The sequence below is a fragment of the Nestor notabilis genome, unplaced genomic scaffold, assembly GCF_000696875.1.
Source record: "Nestor notabilis isolate BGI_N333 unplaced genomic scaffold, ASM69687v1 scaffold1049, whole genome shotgun sequence".
NCBI lineage: Eukaryota > Metazoa > Chordata > Aves > Psittaciformes > Psittacidae > Nestor > Nestor notabilis.
The window spans coordinates 74,508-95,226 of NW_009944835.1; the positions used below are offsets into that span (position 1 = coordinate 74,508).

The following is a 20,719-nucleotide window of genomic DNA, read 5'->3' on the forward strand; positions in this document are numbered from 1 at the left end:
TTCTTCGCAGATTGCCTTAAAGCAAAGACACAGGCAAGCTGGGGTCCAGAGACACAGCTGCCATTGAAAATACAGAAACACACTTACCTACAGCAAAGGTGAAACGTTCTTTCTGGTCTGCCTTCAGACTCAGATTTAACATGGACAATCTCACATACAGAATTGGCTTCTGCATCTAAAGTGAAAAGCAAGCAGAACTTCATGTAACCGTTTCTTATATTTAAACTTGATTAGAGTATTTATTCAATAATTCTGAAGAAATGGTTTAAGACCAACAGATAATATTCTGCAAACAATATTAAGTCATGGCTGAACGGCATCAGTGGGCAAATGACTAACGGAACAACAGACTTAAACTTGTCAAAAACTAGTAGTATTTTGTATGCATTTAGTCCCACAAAAAATATGGGAAAAACCCCACAAAATCTCCAAACCAAACCAAAATCCAAAAGAAAACACCCAAACAAAACAAAACAAAAAAACAACAACAAAAAAAAACCCCACAAAACAAAAACAATCCAGCTTTTCCGGTATTCCATAGAGTATTGTCCCATTCCACAGCTACCTCCCATGTTCTTTCCACTTTCTCTTATGCACTAGAAAAGGACCAAATTGTTTAAAATTTTGAAATTTTTAATACTACAATTGTCACATGAAGCCATCAATGACAAAAGCCAAAAAAATCACTAGCTTTGTTGTCTCACAGCTGCAAGATTGCCTTCTAGTCTCCAGAAGAGGAACAGTGAACCAGAGTCAGCAACAACTTTGCCCTGTTTTTCCAGAACGCTGCCTGGCTTCAGAAAAGTACTGACAAGCTGAAGATACACAACTGGAGCTTTTGCTCCTTCATCTCTCTCTCCAGGACTACTATGGATGTTGAGATTGAGGGTTCCTTTCTCAGGTCCCAGAAACTGCATGCACATGTACTAAGGACAAACATCAGCCAGTGAATGTCCCCAGGCCAAACATTGAGAACCCTGCCAAATTCATGCAGTGGGAACATTACCTGCACTTGCCAACGCGCGAACCTGCAGTGCTTCTAAAGGTATCATGTGGCGAAAGCGGAATGGATCCCAGTCTTCATAAATTGAAGCTCTATGTGATCCTCCCTGGAAGAATTTCAAAATACCATTAGGAAATGAGACACCTTGAGATAGTCAGACACAGAGTTCTCCTGTGCCCTGAAGTGAGAATGTCCACCTAGATACTTGTTGCAATTCTCCTTTTCTCACTCCAGCATCTTAGTAACCAGTATCGCGGAATTGCTTATCTATGAAGATCTTGCTAAAATCCAGACAAAAGCAACCATTAGGCCAATCAATCTTATGATTTCAAAAGTCATTGGAGACCAATGCTGCATTCTCTCCTCCAAGGGCACATACATGCACAAACATGCATTAGTTTTGCTTTAGTCACTCCAAAGTTACCTTGTGGCCAGTTGACAAACCATATAAGCATTTCAAATCACACTTCAGTTTATGCCATATGTGGGAATCAAAAAGTTTTCTGTGAGAATATAAAACTGTGTTCCCTATTGTAGCACGTGTTTACTGTCAAGCTTAGCTTTAACTCTTAAAGCCAAACTCCAGTAGGATCCACCGGTATGTATATACTGTAGGCACATCTAATTTAGCTGGGAGTAGTCAGCACTTGCTCAGTGGCGTGCAACAGCCAGAACTGAAATGAGGGCATTGTGTTTCACTAGGAAAGTTGACAGACATCAGCTCTCATATTTGGTTCATATACACCCACCAAAGAGTCAAACAACAGAGACATTCAAGGTAATACCTTGTTTCATGAAAAACCACTCCAAAGCATGGAGAGCGAGAGCAAGGGATAAACTGAATGAATGCTTTCAGACTGCTGTGTCCAGGCTGAACAGCAGGCCACCTGGCATTACCCAAACCCTCAGTTGTGTGGCTGAGAACAAGGATCACATATAAGCACACTCTAGCACCACAGCTTTATGGAAAGCAAATCTTGATCGCAGCACTACAAATGCACACAGCATCACCAAAGTAGTCCATGCAACTTACAAGTTTCTTCTTCTGTTTGGAACCATCCTTGTATACAAGGACCACAGCAGTTTTGAACACTAAAGAAAGTTAGAAACAAAAGCCATGTAGTCAGTAAGGTTGGGAATGGGTCTCCTCTATGCCCATCCACACAGACCTTTCAACTGCTCAGACACCCCTCACCTGAGTCAGGGAGGGAAGGCAGGAGCAAACCTACAGCCCTCTTGCATCCTCTTCCCAAAAAACCCAAGCTCAACAGCTTTTACCACACAAAACCAGGCTACTTCAAAGACACTTGAAACTTAAAAGTTTAAGTTATTATTATCAGAACAACTATTTGAACAGCAACAGCTCCATATAAAAATTTAGAACACTTTAATCCCCCTAGCTAAGTTCACCTCAGACAAATGAGCAGCATTCAGCTACATGCAGCCAGTCAGCATGGACAGAATTTGAACCACTTCCAGGTGGGACAGTGGTCTATACTGAACCAAAAAGTGAGCACCACTGGCAAGCAGAGGTGCAATCCAATTCCTCTTTTGCCACGTGATCTCCACATGGCGCTGGAATTTGTTTTTCAAGACTCCTGTTTTCCTTGTGATCTCTTTCTTTAGGTCTCAAGTGCACTCTTTGTTTTCAGACTGAATTGCATAGGCACTTAATTTTGGACACTTTATGAAACTAATTCAAAGATTTTTTCAACTATTAAGAATTGCTGCACATTCCTAGTAGCTTTCATGAGACCATTCAGCTTCAGGGTATGACCAGATGATTTCCCAGCTTATAGGAAAGCAGCAAATTTTTCTATGTTCTTCCAGAGCAAAGCTGAAAGTCTTCATTTGTTACATGTTTCATATAAAACAAATAAACAAAAAAAATCACTGGCTTCCTAACCAGCATCACTTTCTGGAAACAAGGAAAAAGTCCACTGCCTGTAAACAAATTTAGGAACAAATAAAGAAAACCTAGCATACTCTGCATTACTTGACATAATTCTGAAAATAAGAGAGATGTGTGATTTAGCCAATATAAGCTATCATGTACCTTTCCAAGGGACCATACTTCAGTGGAAAGACCTTGAGATCTGTGCCAACAGCAGTCTCAGTTTCTAGTTTGGCTGCCCAAGATAGACCTCTGCTTGGAGGGAGACAGACCACTCCAAAGCAACTCACTGGGGGTCCTGGCTTAGCTTTTAAGCACTTTTTAAAGCTTAGATATACAAGTTCTTTCTGGCAAAACGCACAGAGAAAAAAGGCAAAGCCTCTGCAAGCACCCATCACATTCTACAGGATGTGAAGTAGACTTACTTGGCATTCATCAGACTACTGATCTGTATCTTCTCAGAGACAAATACCTTTCTATATAGTTCTCAGTTCATAGCCTTGGATACAGGTTTAAGAAACTCTTGCAGTATTATAGCAGTGATCTCCAAATTCTTCACCAGTTTTAGTTCAACACAAAAGAGAATTTGACCATTGCAGCAAAGAGACAAATACAATCTTAAGTTCCAGCCAACCATGCGGACAGCAGTGCTCAACTTCCTTCAACAAATATCTGCTAAGTCACAGCTGACAGTCTTTCAGGCATTGAAAATAAAATTACTGCGATACAAACCAAATGCTGCCAGCTCAGGTTCCTTCTTCCATTTCCCCAATGAAGCAGGAGGATTCAGCCATATCACTGTATTATGCAAGAGCAAGTCTCCCATTGAAAGGTCTGCAACCTGCCGACACAAAGACATGCACACAGACACGCACAAAGACAGAACATGTAATCAGTTCAAGTAAGCTTACTTGAATTTTCAGTTCACAAAAATTTGCTTGAAATTTATTCCTAAACGAACAATAAAAAGCCCCACAAGCAAACTTTTGGAATATTTCACCAGATGACTGCAGGCGTGTGCAAATGGCAGTGAGCAACAAATGCATGTAAATCCTTAACTGGTGAGCATAAAGTCAGACTCAGACTCTGTCTCTCATAACTTGGTGGGAACTCAGGGCAAAACCAGGGTATTTTCCTTGATTTTTTTTTTCCCCTCCTTGTCCATCTTTCTCCCTACCAGCTCCTTTTCATTTTTTTTTTTTGAACATTTTAAGCATAGCCCCCATCCCACACACACAGTTTGGGGTAAAATTTAGAGACCACATTACATGAAGCAATCAAAGCATTTCCTCTCCACAGTTGCTGTGGCTCTTGATTTCACCCAATGGCTCATCTGCAGAAACTGCATTGCTGGAAACAGCCTAATAAAGGAGTTCATAACAACTGCTGGGAGATACCTACTAAAACAGAGGCAACCGTATCTTTCACTTTGACTTATGGTACCCCAGAGTGACAAATGAAGGACTGTCCCCAGTTTAGGGGCTATGTTATTCCATTCCCCAAGCCTCCTGCCAGTGAAGTCTGACTTTTACCAAAGGATACTACAAACACCATCAGTACAACAATCTGAAGGCTCCCCGATATGAAAAGCAACACTAAGAGAAATGTTAACTGCTTCCTTTCCCAGATTAACACTAGATTACTCTCCCAGCGGATGTCCTGACACACTGTCTCTACCACTGCTTGCCAGCACCAACCCTCATCTCTGCCCTCTACCCACCACCAGATCCTCCTTGCTGCCACTATCCTGCTCTCACACTTCTCAATCACTTCAACACTACTCAACCCCAGACCTCCTCTGCTTTGTAGCCCAATGCCTCTTATGTGTGTAACTTCATCCTGGCTACTAGCAAAACCCTATTACCGTTACTTCGTATGGTCATGTCTCTCTCCAGTCTTCACCCACATCACTGCTCCCATTGGCCCTTTAGTGTTTCTACCTCTCAAGTCTCCCTCGACCTTACTTCATTCCCTTTTTACTGCCACCACCCTCCTTCCCTGGGCTGCTGGACTTCAGACCTATGTTTTAATCAGTAAATGGACAGTCCAGGTCTCAGCCTGAAACTTCAAGATACCTTCCACAGGTTTCTGGGATGGTCAGCCAGTACACTGAGCCACACTGGATCTTCACGTTTGCATATATGCATTATGAGACACGTAAACCAAAGCCCAAGGCTCTCAGATATCGAGCCCACTAACACACTTTCTAAAAGAGAAAAAGTTTCTCACACACTGCACCGCATATTTTGATCTCTTTAAAATGATTAAAGAGCTAAGAACAGACTTGCCTCAGCATGCCAGTCCACTCAGACTGGTGGGATGAGATTATTTATGTGGAACAAGGAGAGCTAAGACATGGACATCATCATAGTGAACTGCAGGTTAGGATGTGATTTTGGCTCAAGCACAACATTGCTTAATTCATGTAGGTGAATTAACCCACTACTTCTTTAGATTGGTCCCACTTGCTGAATCATACATGGAAAACCAGTTTTTGAATTGGATTGGGATTTATGTGTTTGCACCAGGATCTACTTAAATGACACAGCATGAAAGGTAAATATTTAATACAATTGAACATTTATGCTACAGGCACCAAAATAACAGCCTTTTTCTTTTAAATTTCATCATGTTACCTCTTTTTTCTCCCCTGTTTGTTCAGCTATGAGTTGGTCAAACACTGCCCCATATTCTTCATGGATTTTCTGCATTTCATTAATGTGACTGGCAACTTTGTTCATTGTTTTTATGGCCACTAGAAGAAAGACAGAGAGATAGGGGAAGAGACAAAAGGTATTTTTAAGCCTCTGAGAGGAAGAGGGAGGAGGAGGAGGGTTCGCGGTCAGAGGTTAAACAGGCAAAAGCAACTTAGGTTAGCTGCCTACCATCAAGGTGATAATGCTCTTCACTGTCTACATCAGTCAGAGCAAAGAGCTCCTTCAAAAAGGGTATTTCAGTATTCGCTGGATGGGTTTGATGAGGTAAGACTCCAGTGTGGAGGAGTGCTGCCGTCGAGGATTCTGAGCATCTAGAAATGCCTTGAAAGCAGTGTCTGTCTTGGCTGGAAGATTAAAATGAAGCAATTGGATAAATCAAAAACTGTAAAAGCTGCTCTGATAAAGTGATTTTTCCAGCTTTAAATTCATATATACAGAGACATTTTGCAAGGAAATGCAGATTTATCAAGTCTATAGTATTAGATTTATGCACTTCAGGTTTTAAGTTAGTGAAACTTTGCCACAGATACGCTATTTATGATTTTAACAGCAGGCACCCACCTGCCGTATCAATACATGCAGTTTTCATTTTCACTATCCACAGTCTATCTGTGGATAGTGAAAATTGAGTTGACCTTGCAATTATTTTAGAGCAGCATGAACTGTTTTAATCATGTTCCCTTTAAGAAAAGGCTCAAATTGGATATTTGTGAGAAATCAGTATTCGTGAGTCTGGCCTGAGAGGTATGCCTGTAATATTGGCGAGTCTGGTTATTGTTATCTCATTAAACCTTAAAATGCTGCACTGACCAACAACAAACAGCAAGAGCTAGTATGGAGGCAGGAAGCAGCAAACATATGACAGTACGCCATATTTTGGAGCACAGGCAAACTGAACATCTGATTGCTATCATCTTTTCTACCTGACTGCTACTGAATTTATAAAAATACCATATTCTCTGTTGCTCTCTCCACTGGAGCATAAACTTGAATACAGTGAGAGAAGTATGGAGAAGGAGACTTTTTTTTTAGACATAAAAGTTATTCACTGCAGGAACATTTCCACACAATTGCTTTTATTAGGGCCATGTTCCCTGCCAAGGTTGGGTGGGTTTTTTGCAGACAGTCACCTGATTTCAATAAAGTAACTTCAGTTTCAAATCCAAAAGCCACCTGCGCATCAGCTGAGGACACCAAATTACACTTGAAATACACTCCCAGGCTTATCCAGACTTATCACTGGAATAAAATGTCAAGTTCTGTTTGTGCCATAATTCAAGCACAACCATTTCTCATTTGTAAATACAGTTAGCAATGCAAAAGCAAAGCAAACCAACCTGATCTACCTAGTCTACAGCATTAACATTAAGGTCTAACAAAAACATGCCAAAAGAAAGCATAGATGTGACTAGCAACAAATCATTTATTCATGCATTCCACACAGCTGCCAAGTATTCTTTGCAGCATGGTAAATAAGAATTTATAAGTAGAAATGAAAAAAAATGTGCACAGAAAAAACCCAAAACAAAACAAAACAAAAAAAATCCAAAAAAAACCAAACCAACCAAGAAACTAAAACAAACACCAAAACTTCTGATTGTCAGGCATCCAGATGTTCTTTGAAAATAACAGGAGCTCCTCCCTAATGGAATTGCTCCTACAACTGGAACCATTTGTTTATTTAATGTCTTGGCCAAAAATGAATTGCATGAAGCACTGCTAACTCCAAGAGATTAACTTTCACAGGGGAAAAAGCATCACTCCAAGGCAAGGAGGCCCAGGAGCATTTATAAGCCAGACCACAGTTCATTTATCTTCATCTGAGCAAGCCAAGCTCTGCTAGGAATTCAGACATGGAAACTTCTTGGGCAAATTAGAATAAAGGCAAGAGGAAGAACAGAGGGGAGAGAGAGCACAGTGAAGTTAAAATATTCAAACATCTCCCATAAAACATTCTCCCAGGCCGATCTTTCCTAGTGGGTATCAGCATTCAACCACATCGGCCAGAGCTTCAGTGGGATTCACAGCAAGGATTCACAGCACAAACTGTAGGAGGATCCAGAAGTCCTTACAAAAGTCACCACTTTTGTTTCCAAAGTACACAGAGATCCTTTAGCACACACCATGTTGCCCATTTATGAAATCTTTCCACTCCCCACATGACTGAAAAGAAACTAAACATGTCAGGAGAGGATAAATTAACTGGGGAGTGGAACCTACATGTGAGGTTAATGACCCCTTGTTATGATCCACTCAGATACCATTACACCGATGGTGGTCCAGGAACATCCATGGCACAGAGCTCTCTGCAGCCTCTCAGGCCAGATGAACTTCCCTACTGTGAAGGCTCTTTGAGAGCAACCAGGCACATGTACATCCCCATTCCTACACCACAACTTGCCCTGCATGGTTTGGGGTACAATAGCCACCTCTCATCATTCACAAGGGCAACGTGCACCAGCCCAAACCAATGAGTTGCTGCAACATCTCTCTCTCTGCATGCCCAGGTCTGTTTGTCCAGCACATGTCTCTTACCTTTCACCAGTACTTTGGGGACTTTTGTGTGGCTGGCACAGAAGGCACTGTACAGCTTGAACCGGTCAGCGTAGTAAAGAAAGGATCCACCCAAGGAAAACAACACTTTCTAGTATTTAAAAAACAAACAAACAGCAAAACAACAAAAAAGGCATTAGGAAAAAAAAGTACATGAAAGCCAGTTACTTATTTTCTCTTCTGCCAGATCTTTTGGATGACAGGACACTGCATTTTTAGAGTGTTTCCACACCATCCAGCAAGAAACAGGCCTAGCCTTTGTGTGTGAGTTCAGCCTATATGGTTAACATCATTAGCCCAGTTCCAGTTAGGTCAATCTAGAGACACTACTGACTGCCGAGGGAACTAGGATCACAGCTCCACAACTGCATTTAAATGCTTGAACTTAAAACTTTATTGATTTAAGTAATGACCGGAAACCACAGAAAGGACTGAATGTATCTGATTTTGTAATGGATAAAAACACTAAGGAGCTGCAAATGAGCCTATTACCCTCTGCACAAACACACCAAGGTCTTACTCTCTTGCAAATGAGTTTGTTGAAGGGCCAAACACAATCTTTCTGTAACGTGTCTATGCCACAGTCAAGCATTTGCTCCGCTGCCCATTTATGAACAAGACAACATGGAGCAGGGGGGGTGAGAGAACACACAGGCAGCTTGCCTGCAGTCAGCAGAGGGAAGCAAACTGCAGAATTGAAACTACAACACCCTGAAATCCCATTTCACCCACTGCTTTGAGACAACACCCACAGAACTCAAAACGAAGCTGAAGCACTTTTTATAGAAAGAGGTAGAAGCAGCAGCACTCAGAAGACAGACTCCTCTCTATAAGGAGGTTTCTTCCACATGCCTCTCTCAAAGCTCACAGCACTCAGTGGTCACAGAGGCTTCCTCCATTAAAAAAAGTGTCTCTGTGCTCTCCATTAAGGGCACATTTCCTGCAAAACAAAGGCTGTGTTCTAGTTACGTGAGGGCAGCATTCATGACTGCCGCTTATTTTTAAATAAGCACCTGATGGCAAAGCCAGACATGCACAAAAAGACAAATTCTTTCAGTAGTTCTTCCAGGGCTGTACGTTAGCTGAAGAGCAATCCTAGTGGAATTATTATTATTCATCAAGGCATCCTGTCCTCTACCAAGGTGAGTGCTCAAAGAAAGAATAAAATTCCCCAAAGACAAAACATTGCATTAGCTACTTGCCATAAATACAGTACATGACTGAAGTAGAAATAACCCAAAATCTCTGTTTCCATACTTTTTTAAATTAAGTTTATATATCTTTACTTTACATTTCTACATCTGATGCACATCTGCTGATAGTTGAAACTTTGCCATACATTTCTGCTATACATCAAAACCCCAAATACAGAATTCAATTTGCATTTCTGACCTGTAGCCTTAGTGGGCTTCTGAACTACCGCATTAGACTTGTCAGAACAAATATTTTATGGAACTTCCCATTTATAGCTTTTCCTGATGGCCTGAGACATGAAATCTGGCAGAAGGGCATCTAAAAGCACATGGTGTTACAGATTTCCAGTGTCTATATGGCTAAATGTAGCATAAACTACAATTACAGCAGGATGTTTTTCAAACAGCTCCAGTATTCGCTAAAAATTACTGAGTGTAAGTAGATGTAGGTTTTCACATGAACAGGGACAGCAGTCAGACAAGTAAGATGAAGACTGTTGAAGGACTGCTTGGAATGTAAACAAGGAGATTACCTTAAATTGCTCAACTTTTTCAAGCTTCTCCAGGTCTGGAACCAGCCTTACTCCATCTTCAAGAGTTTTCAAGAACTCTACCTGGAATGCTACCATTTCAGTCAGATTCCCAAAGAGAACGTCCAGCTAGTAAGGAAAAAAAAACCCAACAAAAAAACAAAACAAAAAGCAAGATGCTGAAAGTATCACTTTGCAGCTAAATCACATTTTCTAGAACTTCAGTAATTCTCAGTCCAATTATATAAGCAGTGTGGTATCAGGGGAAAAAAATAAAAAAACCCCACAAAACACAAAATCAAGCAACCCCACAGACTATACATTATTGAGCAGTACTTTCATATTCTACTCAATCTAGTATCCTAAAAGAAATAGAATTCAAAATGTCTTCATAGCCCTTGCTCAGACAAGAAAGTCAGGCTAGGGGCATGTGGAGCAGAGGGGGGTGCATAAGCAATCTAGCAAAAAGATAAGCAACAGGTATTAACATACCTCATCTGGAGTGAGGAACGTTTCTTTTTGTAGAGGCTTCAGGTATCTCTCCATTAGACAATTTAAGTCCTAAAGATTCAGAAAAAGACTCCCATGTTGGTACACCAAACTGCCTTTGAATACTTACTGAAGTAGCAAAGATTCTTCACTTTCACACATAAGACAAAATAGTCAGATTGCACAGAATTTAAGATAGTAAAAGGAAACCTTTACATAGTTTTATTTAGAAAATCAATCCCAGGCAGTGTTCCTTTGCACACCAGCTAAGTAATTTCAAAATGAGAGCATAAGAATTTGGAAAGCCTACTTACTTCAGACGTTTAAGTTACATTTAATTCCACTATCTGTCCCTAGAATAGTAAGTTAACTAAGAGATACATGCATGACACATAATTTGAAGTATTAGAGAAGAAATTAACAAAATTTTCCAGGAGAACAAATATCAGTAGACTGAAAACAACACATTTAGACACCTTACTTTGACATAGGTGCGCTCTGTCTCAAGAAGCTCGCAGATAACCTTTCGCAGTTTATCTGCATCTGTGAGTTGTCTCATGGTAGCCAGCTGGGGTCCTGTAAATTCCTGAGGATGAGCACTTGAATCAGAAGGGTTCATTTCATGCAGACTGCGACAGAAAGCAGCGACCTGCTCTGTACTCTTTAAAAAGAAGGAAGAGGAAAGACCAGCAGTAATATTTTAAGTAAGACCTATAGGAACGATGGAGCTGAGAAGCTTTTGCAGTTAAGCAGTTGCAGCATGGGGGCTTTTTAGCAGGTACCAAAATCCAGAAGTACACACATCATTTCATGTATCTGTCTATCCTATTTCTCAGTGACTGGGGACCCAGGATGAGGGTGGTGGGAAGAGTTGCACAAGTCAAGTTAATTGAAGTGCTGTTCAGTAACATTCCTGGTTTCAGATAAGCATGAACTTTAATTAAAATAAGCTGTCCAGCACTTAAGATTCAAAAACAAACAAGAAGGTTCAAGAATGGAACCAAAAATGACTGTACAAACAAAACACACACCCCAGCCCTCTGCCAGTTCCCTAATCTACTTTGCAACAGTCCTGTGTCAACACAACCAAGGAGACAACAGGGAGACAGAAACCGTTTAAGCTGTTTTTCAGGGAAGCAGAGCCATCTGGGGAACCAAAGCCTCTCAAGGCTTCGAACGCAAGCTCTTTGGGAAACTGTGTATCTGTTCTGCATCTGGAAGCATGCTTTGCAGCATGAATTTCTTTCTCGTAAGTCAGGTTTTTCAGAGCTCCTACATCTAGCTGGTTTCTTTAATGTTTCATCAGCTGTTTATATATAAAGACAGTTATCCCCTCTTCACCTCCTGGTGTTTGATCATTTTCTGGTATCTTTCTGAGGCTGAAAAGTTTGGAGCAGGTATAGCCTCTGGTGTCAGTGACAACAGCCCCAGGCTTCTAGGTTGCCAAAGCAGTGGTGTGCCCTTTCTCCATCCCTCCCAAAGATCTGCAAGGGGCACGGGAGAGAAAAAAGCTGCTGCACTTGATCACGCTTCTCTAACCTTCTGCATCTAATGCTGCCATGGTATCTTAATTCAGATACAGTGACTTCCCAGCACGGCCTCTATAGCCCACCAGTTCATACCAAAATAACTAACTCAAAATTAGCCTGTTCAAACAGAGAATATGTAGAGAGATAACAACCAAAACCACGAAAAATGCACATCACCACCTCACAGTCTGAAGGCAGAGCCCTGACCCCTGCGAGATCACTCCCACCCTCCAGCTGGTAGCAACAACCTCAGCCAAAGCCTGCACTACCCTACACCTTCGTGATTGACCCAGTGCTGAAAAATCTCTGCATTTTTTTAAGCTGCACCGTCTGCTCACGCAAAGCTATCTTTCCTTCTCAGAACACCTACAAGGCCATGAAGCCCAAGAGGAGCATTAACTGTGGTAGTGACAAGTAAGAGATTTCCTGCCATAACACAGTTGCTTTTCTTAAAGGTATCTTATGGCTGCAAATGCTCATCCGAGTGTACCACTGCAAGGCATATTAGTAAAGATGCTTATTATGCAAAGGATAATTTTCCTCAGGACACAAGTGTAAGCAACAAACTAATTGTAACTGACTGTTTATACAAAAATGCCTCTTGGACACTGTTTATTACAGGAAAAATATTAATCTTTGGAATCTGAGGTTTAACTCTGATGAGGAAGAAAGAAATGTTGTAAGTTGAGGGCAGGAGGAAGCAGTGATTTGAACCAGTCCATTTCCAACTTGCTCAGCTTCTGGTAATGGCACATGCCACTGAGGGTTGAGATTTATTACTCAGCAAGATTCTACCTATACTCACTGTACTCTTAAGTATAAGCCATACCCAAACTTTTAAGTTAAGCTTGCATTAGATTTCTACAGGTGTGATCTTGATCCCAACAGCTTCAAATCCACAAAGCTCAGTAGGTTAAAGCATGGGTTCAGCATAGGCAAAAAACCCCACCCTGCCCAAGTTACCTGCTCTGCTGGAAAGGGACAAAGAACTGACAATTAATGCATGTTAATCTGAACCTGCAGAGACCCAGGATATGCAGGGTTTGCTGAGAAATGTTTTGCTTTGTTATGACAATTTTGTGAAATAATATTTGAGGAAGACATATCTAGTGGCATTTTGCTTTAAGAGCCAAATATACATTGTAACTAGTTTTATTCATACAAAACACAGCATGGAATAGAAGTCCAAAAATAAACTAAGTGTTTTAAGTAGTTCATGCTTGATACTTTGCAGACAGCTCACCATACTGTGCATGCACTTGCAGTAAGTTACAGGGAAAGATGGGTCACCCAGGAAGAGAAAGCAAAAATCCACTTACACCATGAAACACCAGCTAAACACTAACAAGTAGTTGAAAACTGGATAACTGTTGTACAGGCACGCAGTCTGCTCCAGAAGGATATGCCGAAAAAGATGCATATAAGACTTTTAAAGGTCTTATTTCCACTTCTGCACACTTAATAAACTGCTCTCTGACTTCAGTGATGCCCAGCTCCAGCCAGCAATAACCAAGCTCTGCCTTGCCACTGCCCTGCCTTACATCTTTCTGTTCTATCTCAAGTTTCACTCACTGGACACTCTTAGGACAGACAAAAAGCCTCAAGCACAACAGTGTTCACAAGCCTGTTCTCTTGCTTGTTCGCTGAACAAACTGTTGCTGCCATGTGCCTATCCACCCCTGAGTTAAACCATAACCACTGGTGGGGCTGTGATGGCTGCATCCTGGTTACTCTGGACTTTGGGGAATGGATGGCAATACGGTAGCCAAGGGCTGTCTGGAACAGTGACCCAGATGTCTTGCTGCTATGCAAATATGACTATAAGTCAATCACCTTACTCTATAAATAGCGGATAGCCCAGGGCCCAGTGAGATTTCCTGTATGGCAGCAGGCTGCAAGCCAGGATCTCTCCTTGAGTACGGACACCTCTTAAGGTTACTCCTTGAGGTTGAGAGAATCCTTGCTGCAACAGATCTCAGTAAGTGATTAATAGCATGCTAAATTTTGACACCTTGGCTAAGTGGCATAAAAGGATGGATTGCACATATGTGATTCTTTAGACATAAACCATTAACCAAGTCTGGGACTTACTCTGGATCTAGCTGCACCTAGATTCCTCTCTGAGGAGTTTAGAAAGCAAGAGGGGTGTTGACTTCATTACTCAACAGGAGGTTCTCCCTGACAGTTTTGTCTGTCCTGACCTCAATGCAGTAAATAATCAAGCGTACCTTGCTATCAAATCTTGTTAAACCAGTTGCATTTACTCTTGCACTGTTAACTTAGTATTTTGTATCAATATAGTTGCTTCCCTCTTGGAAGCCCATGATTCCATCTGTGACAATTGTCTTGTTTCATTCCTGAACTTCATCCTGTCTACCTTATATTTACCTATATATTTAAAAAAAAAAAAAATCAATTTCTAGACAGAAAGCAGACAGATACTGCACCAAGGGAGGTTCAGAATACTGCTGTTTTAATGAAAAATCTCCCACAGTATTGACAAAAGCCTCCATGTCCCTGTTTTCCTAGAGAAAGCAGATAGAGTAGGAAAGGTCTGGAACAGAAACATCCTTTTATCTCCCCAGTACCAGATCTGTTTGCCAGATGTGACAATGGTGTCACTGAACCAGGATTTCTCTAGGAGAATTACAGCATCACACTTTAGGCATAATTCTGCAAGCAATTCCAACTAGCAACCTTAAAATGAGATGGAGAGCTAGCACAACAGGACTGTAAAGCTAAATTTACTTTGCTAGTACATTAACCCCTCCTCTGCAGGGGGCTCGGCTGAGAAGCTAAGTTTGCATCCTCCCCATGCAGGAGGAGTAAGTCCTTAAACTCATCAAGCATGTTGATGCTGCCCACAGTGGGGAGTTTTGGCTGCCTGCCCTATAGTTTTGAAAGCCAAATGACATTTTCTCTTGCTCTTACTGTGTGAAGACATACAGGTGCCTGGGCATCAGGCAGATTGCCCCCTTGAATGGCACACAGCACCTCTGTTTTGCCACGGATAACAAATTCTAAGCGGTATTGATCCCCCAAACAAAACTCAGACAAATTGCATCCTTTCATGCATTGCCAGGACTGCTAATGACATTCCACAGTAACAAAAAGCCTCTACAGGGTATATACATTACAGCTCAGCCTTGGATTTATAACTTGAAAATTAAAACAACATGAAAATTGGTTTAACTGCTAATTACTTAGACTAGTCACGTTGCACAGTAGATCTGCTCACCAAATACAGCATACGGTACAGAGAGCCACCAGCTTTCCCAGCGCTTTCAGTCTTGAGTTTACGGTTAACTCTCCAAAGAGCCGACATCACTGCAAGGGCAGTATTGCCAGAGCTGTCACGCATCTAGGAGGAAAATCCCAGTTCTCCACATATTCAGCTGATCCGAAAGGCTTCCCCACTCCAGACAGATACTCTGTGCTGCTTACTTGGCACACCACACAGAAGATGGCTGCATTTTAATAAGGAAAGGCAGTGACCATATTTCTCTAAGCAAAGCTTCTCCGCATGTGTCATTTGCTGCCGGCCTCGTTTGCTCACCACATCAGCTGGAATTAAGAGCCAGCTACTGGTCGAAGCTGAGAACTCAACGCTGCTTGTCATAGGCTCATTAAGAGCAAAACTTCAGCAGAGAGGCTGAAATGCAGCAAAGCGGAGGTGAAGGCAACCTGGGAATATAAATGTCTGTGGCATGTGGCTGAGCATGAGCCGATTGGCTATGAATGGCACTGCCAAAGAATATTAAACATCTGAAGGGACAGAGGTGAGGAATTAAAAGAACTTTAAAAAGCCAGTTACGCTACTGGAGAACATAGCCCTCAAATCCCTGTTTTAATCCTTTCACATCTATTGCAACACATTGAAGGTTTTGAGACTTAGTTCTGGTCTTGAATAATGCTGCAGAGAGAAGATGACCTATTTTCTCTGGAAAAAAAAAACAAACAAAACCCTCCAAATGTTATAAGCATGTACACACAGAGCCCATTACAGAACACTCCCCCAGCCCCAAGTGCTGCAAGGTAATTTGCTTTCATTGCAAGAAGCAGATGTCTGTAATTAGAAACAGGGAGAAATGAGTGTCCCGCAGTATTTTCACTGATGACAGTTTTTAAACACATCCTTGGTTAAATTCAAAGGACCACTACAGGAAAAAAATATGCACAAAGACTGATCTTGAGATGCAACACAACACCTATTTTAGCCTTAAGTAACCTGCAACATTAAGAGCTTATGCATATACTCAGTTTTCAGGGTACCTCCTTTGAACCTAAATTCTAAAATATATAAATGGCCAAAACAGTCAGGTCACCACAGAGGCAAGTAACCACTTCAGAAATCACTCTGCTACGAAATGTTCCTGATATTCTGTTGAACTGGAGACTGACAGAGGGTTACCATCCAGATTTCATAACCAGCCTGAAACTTGAATTCACATGCTAGATGAAAACAAGCCTGAAGAGGTGGCGTAGAGGTCACATTTCCCCAACTCTTCTCCTTCCTAGGTCTATCCTCATCTTGGCTCCCACAGGAAACGAGGGGAGAAAGGAAAGTCAGGAGCCCACCCCAGAGCTGAAGCAACTGGGAGCACGATTCAGGCCACTGCCAGTTGCATGGCTTAAAGGAAAAGAGTTACATCCAAAAAAGCATACCTGCTGTTACTGTTCACACAGATTTCAGCCAAAGAGATACTGTACCTGGGAGGGCTGGTTGACACAAGGAAGGCATCATGAACTTAGATACAGAGTGAGTCCATAGAACAACAGCTATCCCACATCACCACACTGCCGAGGCCTCAACCCACCTTGGAAATAGCTTTCTAGTGTTTTATCAGAATAGTTCTATGAACATCTCATTTTGGTTGTTTTTTTAATATATATATATATATATATGTACACGCATATTATGATTACTTTGACAATAGTAATGGATAAGTAAACTCTATGTGATCAGGTCTTTAGGATATACAGAAGACAAGACTTCCAGAAAAGGAAGGAATCCTCAAAGCTGCTCGTATACCCTCCAAATCCTTCACCACCATCAACAGCTTGGAGACTTTTGCAGATTAAGAAACAAATGCACCCCTACAAAGGAAACACACACCCACATGCACACATGCTGGGCTGGGGGAAGGGAAGGAGACAGCTGGGAGGGAGGAGAAGGAGAAGAGAAGCCACGTTCAAGTTTCTCCTGTGTTACACATCCACCTATCACCTACATAGGAAAGCTACAGGTAAATCAGAGGGGACCCAAGCCCAGCTTCTGGTAGGATTTCACAGAGCTTACCTTCACAAAAAGCCTACCCAGCCTGTGCTACAGGAGTGGATGAATGAGACCTGCAGCACTGCATTCCTCTCCTTTTCCCATGAATTATTAACTCTCCCCTAGGATCGGTTTGCTGGTTGGAGAGCCAGGAAGTTTCCTCAGAGAAGCTCAGAGCTCTCCTCTTCTGCAGTGCTCTGTTGGCATAAGCAGTCCGCCAGCACCACGGCACGGAGCGGTGGCGTTTGCAGGATTAAGCCCTGCCTCAGGATCATGCTATCGCAAGGCAGAAGAGAACCCAAATGCTATTTTTGGATTGTCAGCTGCTAATGCTGCATCTGAACTGAAAGAAGGGGAACTCTGCTTTTAGCTGGGAGGCTACAACACAGTTAAAATTGATTGCCTCTCCTGCCCAGCAGTGAATGGATAAGAGTGCTCCTACCCTGCTTTTGCAGAAGGTAGAAGGGCAGAAGATAAAGTCTTCCCTGAACTCCACCATGTAAGTGAGAGTGGAAGCTGTGGCAGTAATGGTGATAGAGAGGAACATGCCCCCTCCTGGTGGTATAAGGGCAGAGTGTTTCACTTCCTATGTACAAAAATAACAGCACTGAGGACATCAGCTTAATCTTCTGTGCTATAATCCTAGGAGTATGGAAAGGTGTGGCAGTGCGCAGACAGGAAAACACCTTTGCTTTTTTCCTTACCGTACCAGCCGGGTGGTGACTTCCGATGGAAACACATGTGTTACAGACTCCCCACTCCCCACATATCATAGAATCATAGAATCATATCAGCTTTCCCAAGCACAAAGAAAAGCAAAGGGATTAGGAAGACTCTCCTGTTCACTGAACTATTGTTTCTTCCCCTCTACCATACACTGGAATATAAGCACTGCAGAATAATTTGGGGGGGGGTCTGTAGCTTTCGTTAGAGAGGAACCAGAGAGAAAACCCACTTAGTACAGAGCTCTTCTATGTGAACAGGGACAGCAGCATTCATCAGTTTGCCAAATATTAAGCACATTATATATATATACACTACATGTACACGTGTCATTTTTTTTTTTTTGAAGACCATTTCAGGCAGTTTGTCCCATAACAAACAGAATACGAAACAAAATGCCTCACTCCACTCTATATCACACAAACACCAACTAGACATATTTCTAATTTTAAAAGAAAACATGTACTGTTATCAACATTTCATTTACAGAAAGAAGGATGTGCCTCTCAGTGGAAACTGTGGCTTGTTAGAGTTACAAGTTACTCTTCCAATATATGAATATTAAGCATTAGAGCTGCTAATGCACATTTCTCAGTTTATCTAAATCTGCTGAGCCACAGAGCTAATCATGTAATCCTTAACGCCTTGCTTCAGGCAATTACAACTCTGAAGATCCAGGAGGCAAGATGCAAAATGGAACCTCACAGCCTGTGCACAGTTCAGAAATACAGAAAGCTACAGAAAGCTACAGCAAACACAGCAAGAACATTTATTCCCCAAGCAGTTACGTGTTATGTTCAGTGCTCTTCCACAGCTTCAGCAGAAGAGACTCTTCTCAGAGCATATGAAAATCGCATATATTTACAGTTAAAAATCCCAAAGTATCAACAAACTCTTCCACTTACTGAAGAAGAAATTCTTTGTACTTACAAGAAAAAGTTCCGTAATAAAACCTGGAAACAAACTGTACAAGTAATCACCTTCTCTGCATGTATTTCATGCATAGGAGTGTTTTCTGTTATCTGACTTCCACTGTCTGGCTATCAAACACAAAACTACAGGCTAGCATGACATAAGAGATCAGGAAACAAGAGGCCAAGGTCCTTTCCTTCCTTTTGCTACAATGACAAGTAGAATAGCACAGGGACCAGCTCAGAGCTCATTATAACACATTTTAGTTCAAACAAGAGCTGTGAAGAAAACACACTTGTACATAAGCACAAACTGAATAAGAACTGATTCTCATTACATCATTAATTCCATAGAAAAATACCTGTAAGCTCCCACCATCACCTATGCAACAAACAGCTAAAAGCAATCAGTATCTTTAAATAAACTCACTTGTTCATCACACCTAATACCGTGTTAAAGCTCCCCAGCATCAGAGCAAGTGCAAACTACCAACCACTGCAAAACCCATCCCTTAATAGATGGCAATTAACAACCCATTTGCACAACCTCTTAGCTGTAATTGGAGAGTTTTCCTTCAATTTAAAGTAGATTTGCTATAATTACTTTGCATTTAAAAAATAGCACGTGTGCTATACTACTGATTTAAGAAAATACTGTTTAACTATATTCCTCTTATGCCTAGAGATCAAAAAAGAATAAGAAATCGTAGTAATTCACCTGATCTATTAGTTTAGCTGCCCTGCTTTGGTGAAGGAGGTAATAAACCAGTCCATTTAAAACTATATGGGAATATTATCACGAGATACCAAAGATGTAAACCAACCCTGGAAAAAGGGCACAAGTCTTGCTCAGGAGATGGTGATGTACCACAATCAGAGCTGTAATTTGTTCCACTCAGTATCATCTGTAAACACCTTAAAGTAAAATTAACATTTTCCCAGGAAAGATGCTCTGATCACGTGCAGCTGGGAAGGCAGCACATTAGCTGTGGCTGTTATCGTGCTTTCACTCCTTGTCATGCGAAAATGGAACTTTCTCACCTTGCTCATCTTATCGGCCTCATCAGATGACTCTAAGTCTTGTGCTTCTGCCTCCTCTGGAGCTGTCTCAACAGAGCTGTCTGGGTCGCCGCAAAGTGAGTGCCCTGCTGAAATTGAGATGCATGTGAAAACACAACCATAATTTCCAGAAATTCAAAAAGCTGGGTGCAGCAGACATGGAGTTCTCATGGAGGGCCAGGCCCCATCCTGCACACAAGTACATGCTAACAAGATGTTATGCCAGAGGCACCCAATGACCTCAAAGGACTACCTTGGTTTACAGCTGGGGCCAGATTTAACTACAGGTGTAAAAATAAACAGGCTATGACCACACACACACAATTTAGTAACCATGAAAGCTGATTCAGAGATAAGGATAAAATGCCACACTGAAATTCTTACGCTTAGTATTAATTTCTTGTCTGGGAGCAATTGCCTACTTCTATACTTCAGCAGTTTCAAATGGAAACTGCAGCATGTGAACAGGCAGGCTGTGCCAAGATCTTGGACAGCCCTTTCTCTGAGTTAAATTGAACGTGATGAATTTAAACTGCTTGCAGTTTTGGCCTAACACACCCACTACTGAGTTTCTATGTTGATTTTTAAGGAAATGAACCCTGGTTTAGCAGGTTTTAGGAGTCTGTTACATTAACCGAAAATTAAATTTCATTTCCATCACTATGTGGCAACAACTATGCACTCCTATACCTGAGCACTCTTTTGGAGACTATGTTGTTGATACAGCTAATAACTCTTTTGCTCGTTGTAAGTAAATGATGCATTACCTGCAAGTGACAAAAGAAAGAAGTAAACCCAGTGTGAGAGCTCTGTGTACAAATAACTTTTGGGGGGATCTAATTC

At 41.6% G+C, this 20,719-nt stretch overlaps 1 protein-coding gene across 1 annotated transcript in view; it reads right to left on the bottom strand.

The window, feature by feature from the left end:
- TIAM1 (T-cell lymphoma invasion and metastasis 1) overlaps nt 1-20,719 on the bottom strand; it is an 82,339-nt gene that overhangs the window by 3,411 nt on the left and 58,209 nt on the right. Inside the window, 12 exon segments of the mRNA XM_010022579.1 lie at nt 88-175; nt 1,007-1,109; nt 2,037-2,095; nt 3,630-3,738; nt 5,534-5,652; nt 5,783-5,842; nt 5,845-5,958; nt 8,150-8,258; nt 9,894-10,019; nt 10,383-10,451; nt 10,861-11,040; nt 19,859-19,962. Of these exon segments, the coding sequence (XP_010020881.1) occupies nt 88-175; nt 1,007-1,109; nt 2,037-2,095; nt 3,630-3,738; nt 5,534-5,652; nt 5,783-5,842; nt 5,845-5,958; nt 8,150-8,258; nt 9,894-10,019; nt 10,383-10,451; nt 10,861-11,040; nt 19,859-19,962 (1,240 nt within the window).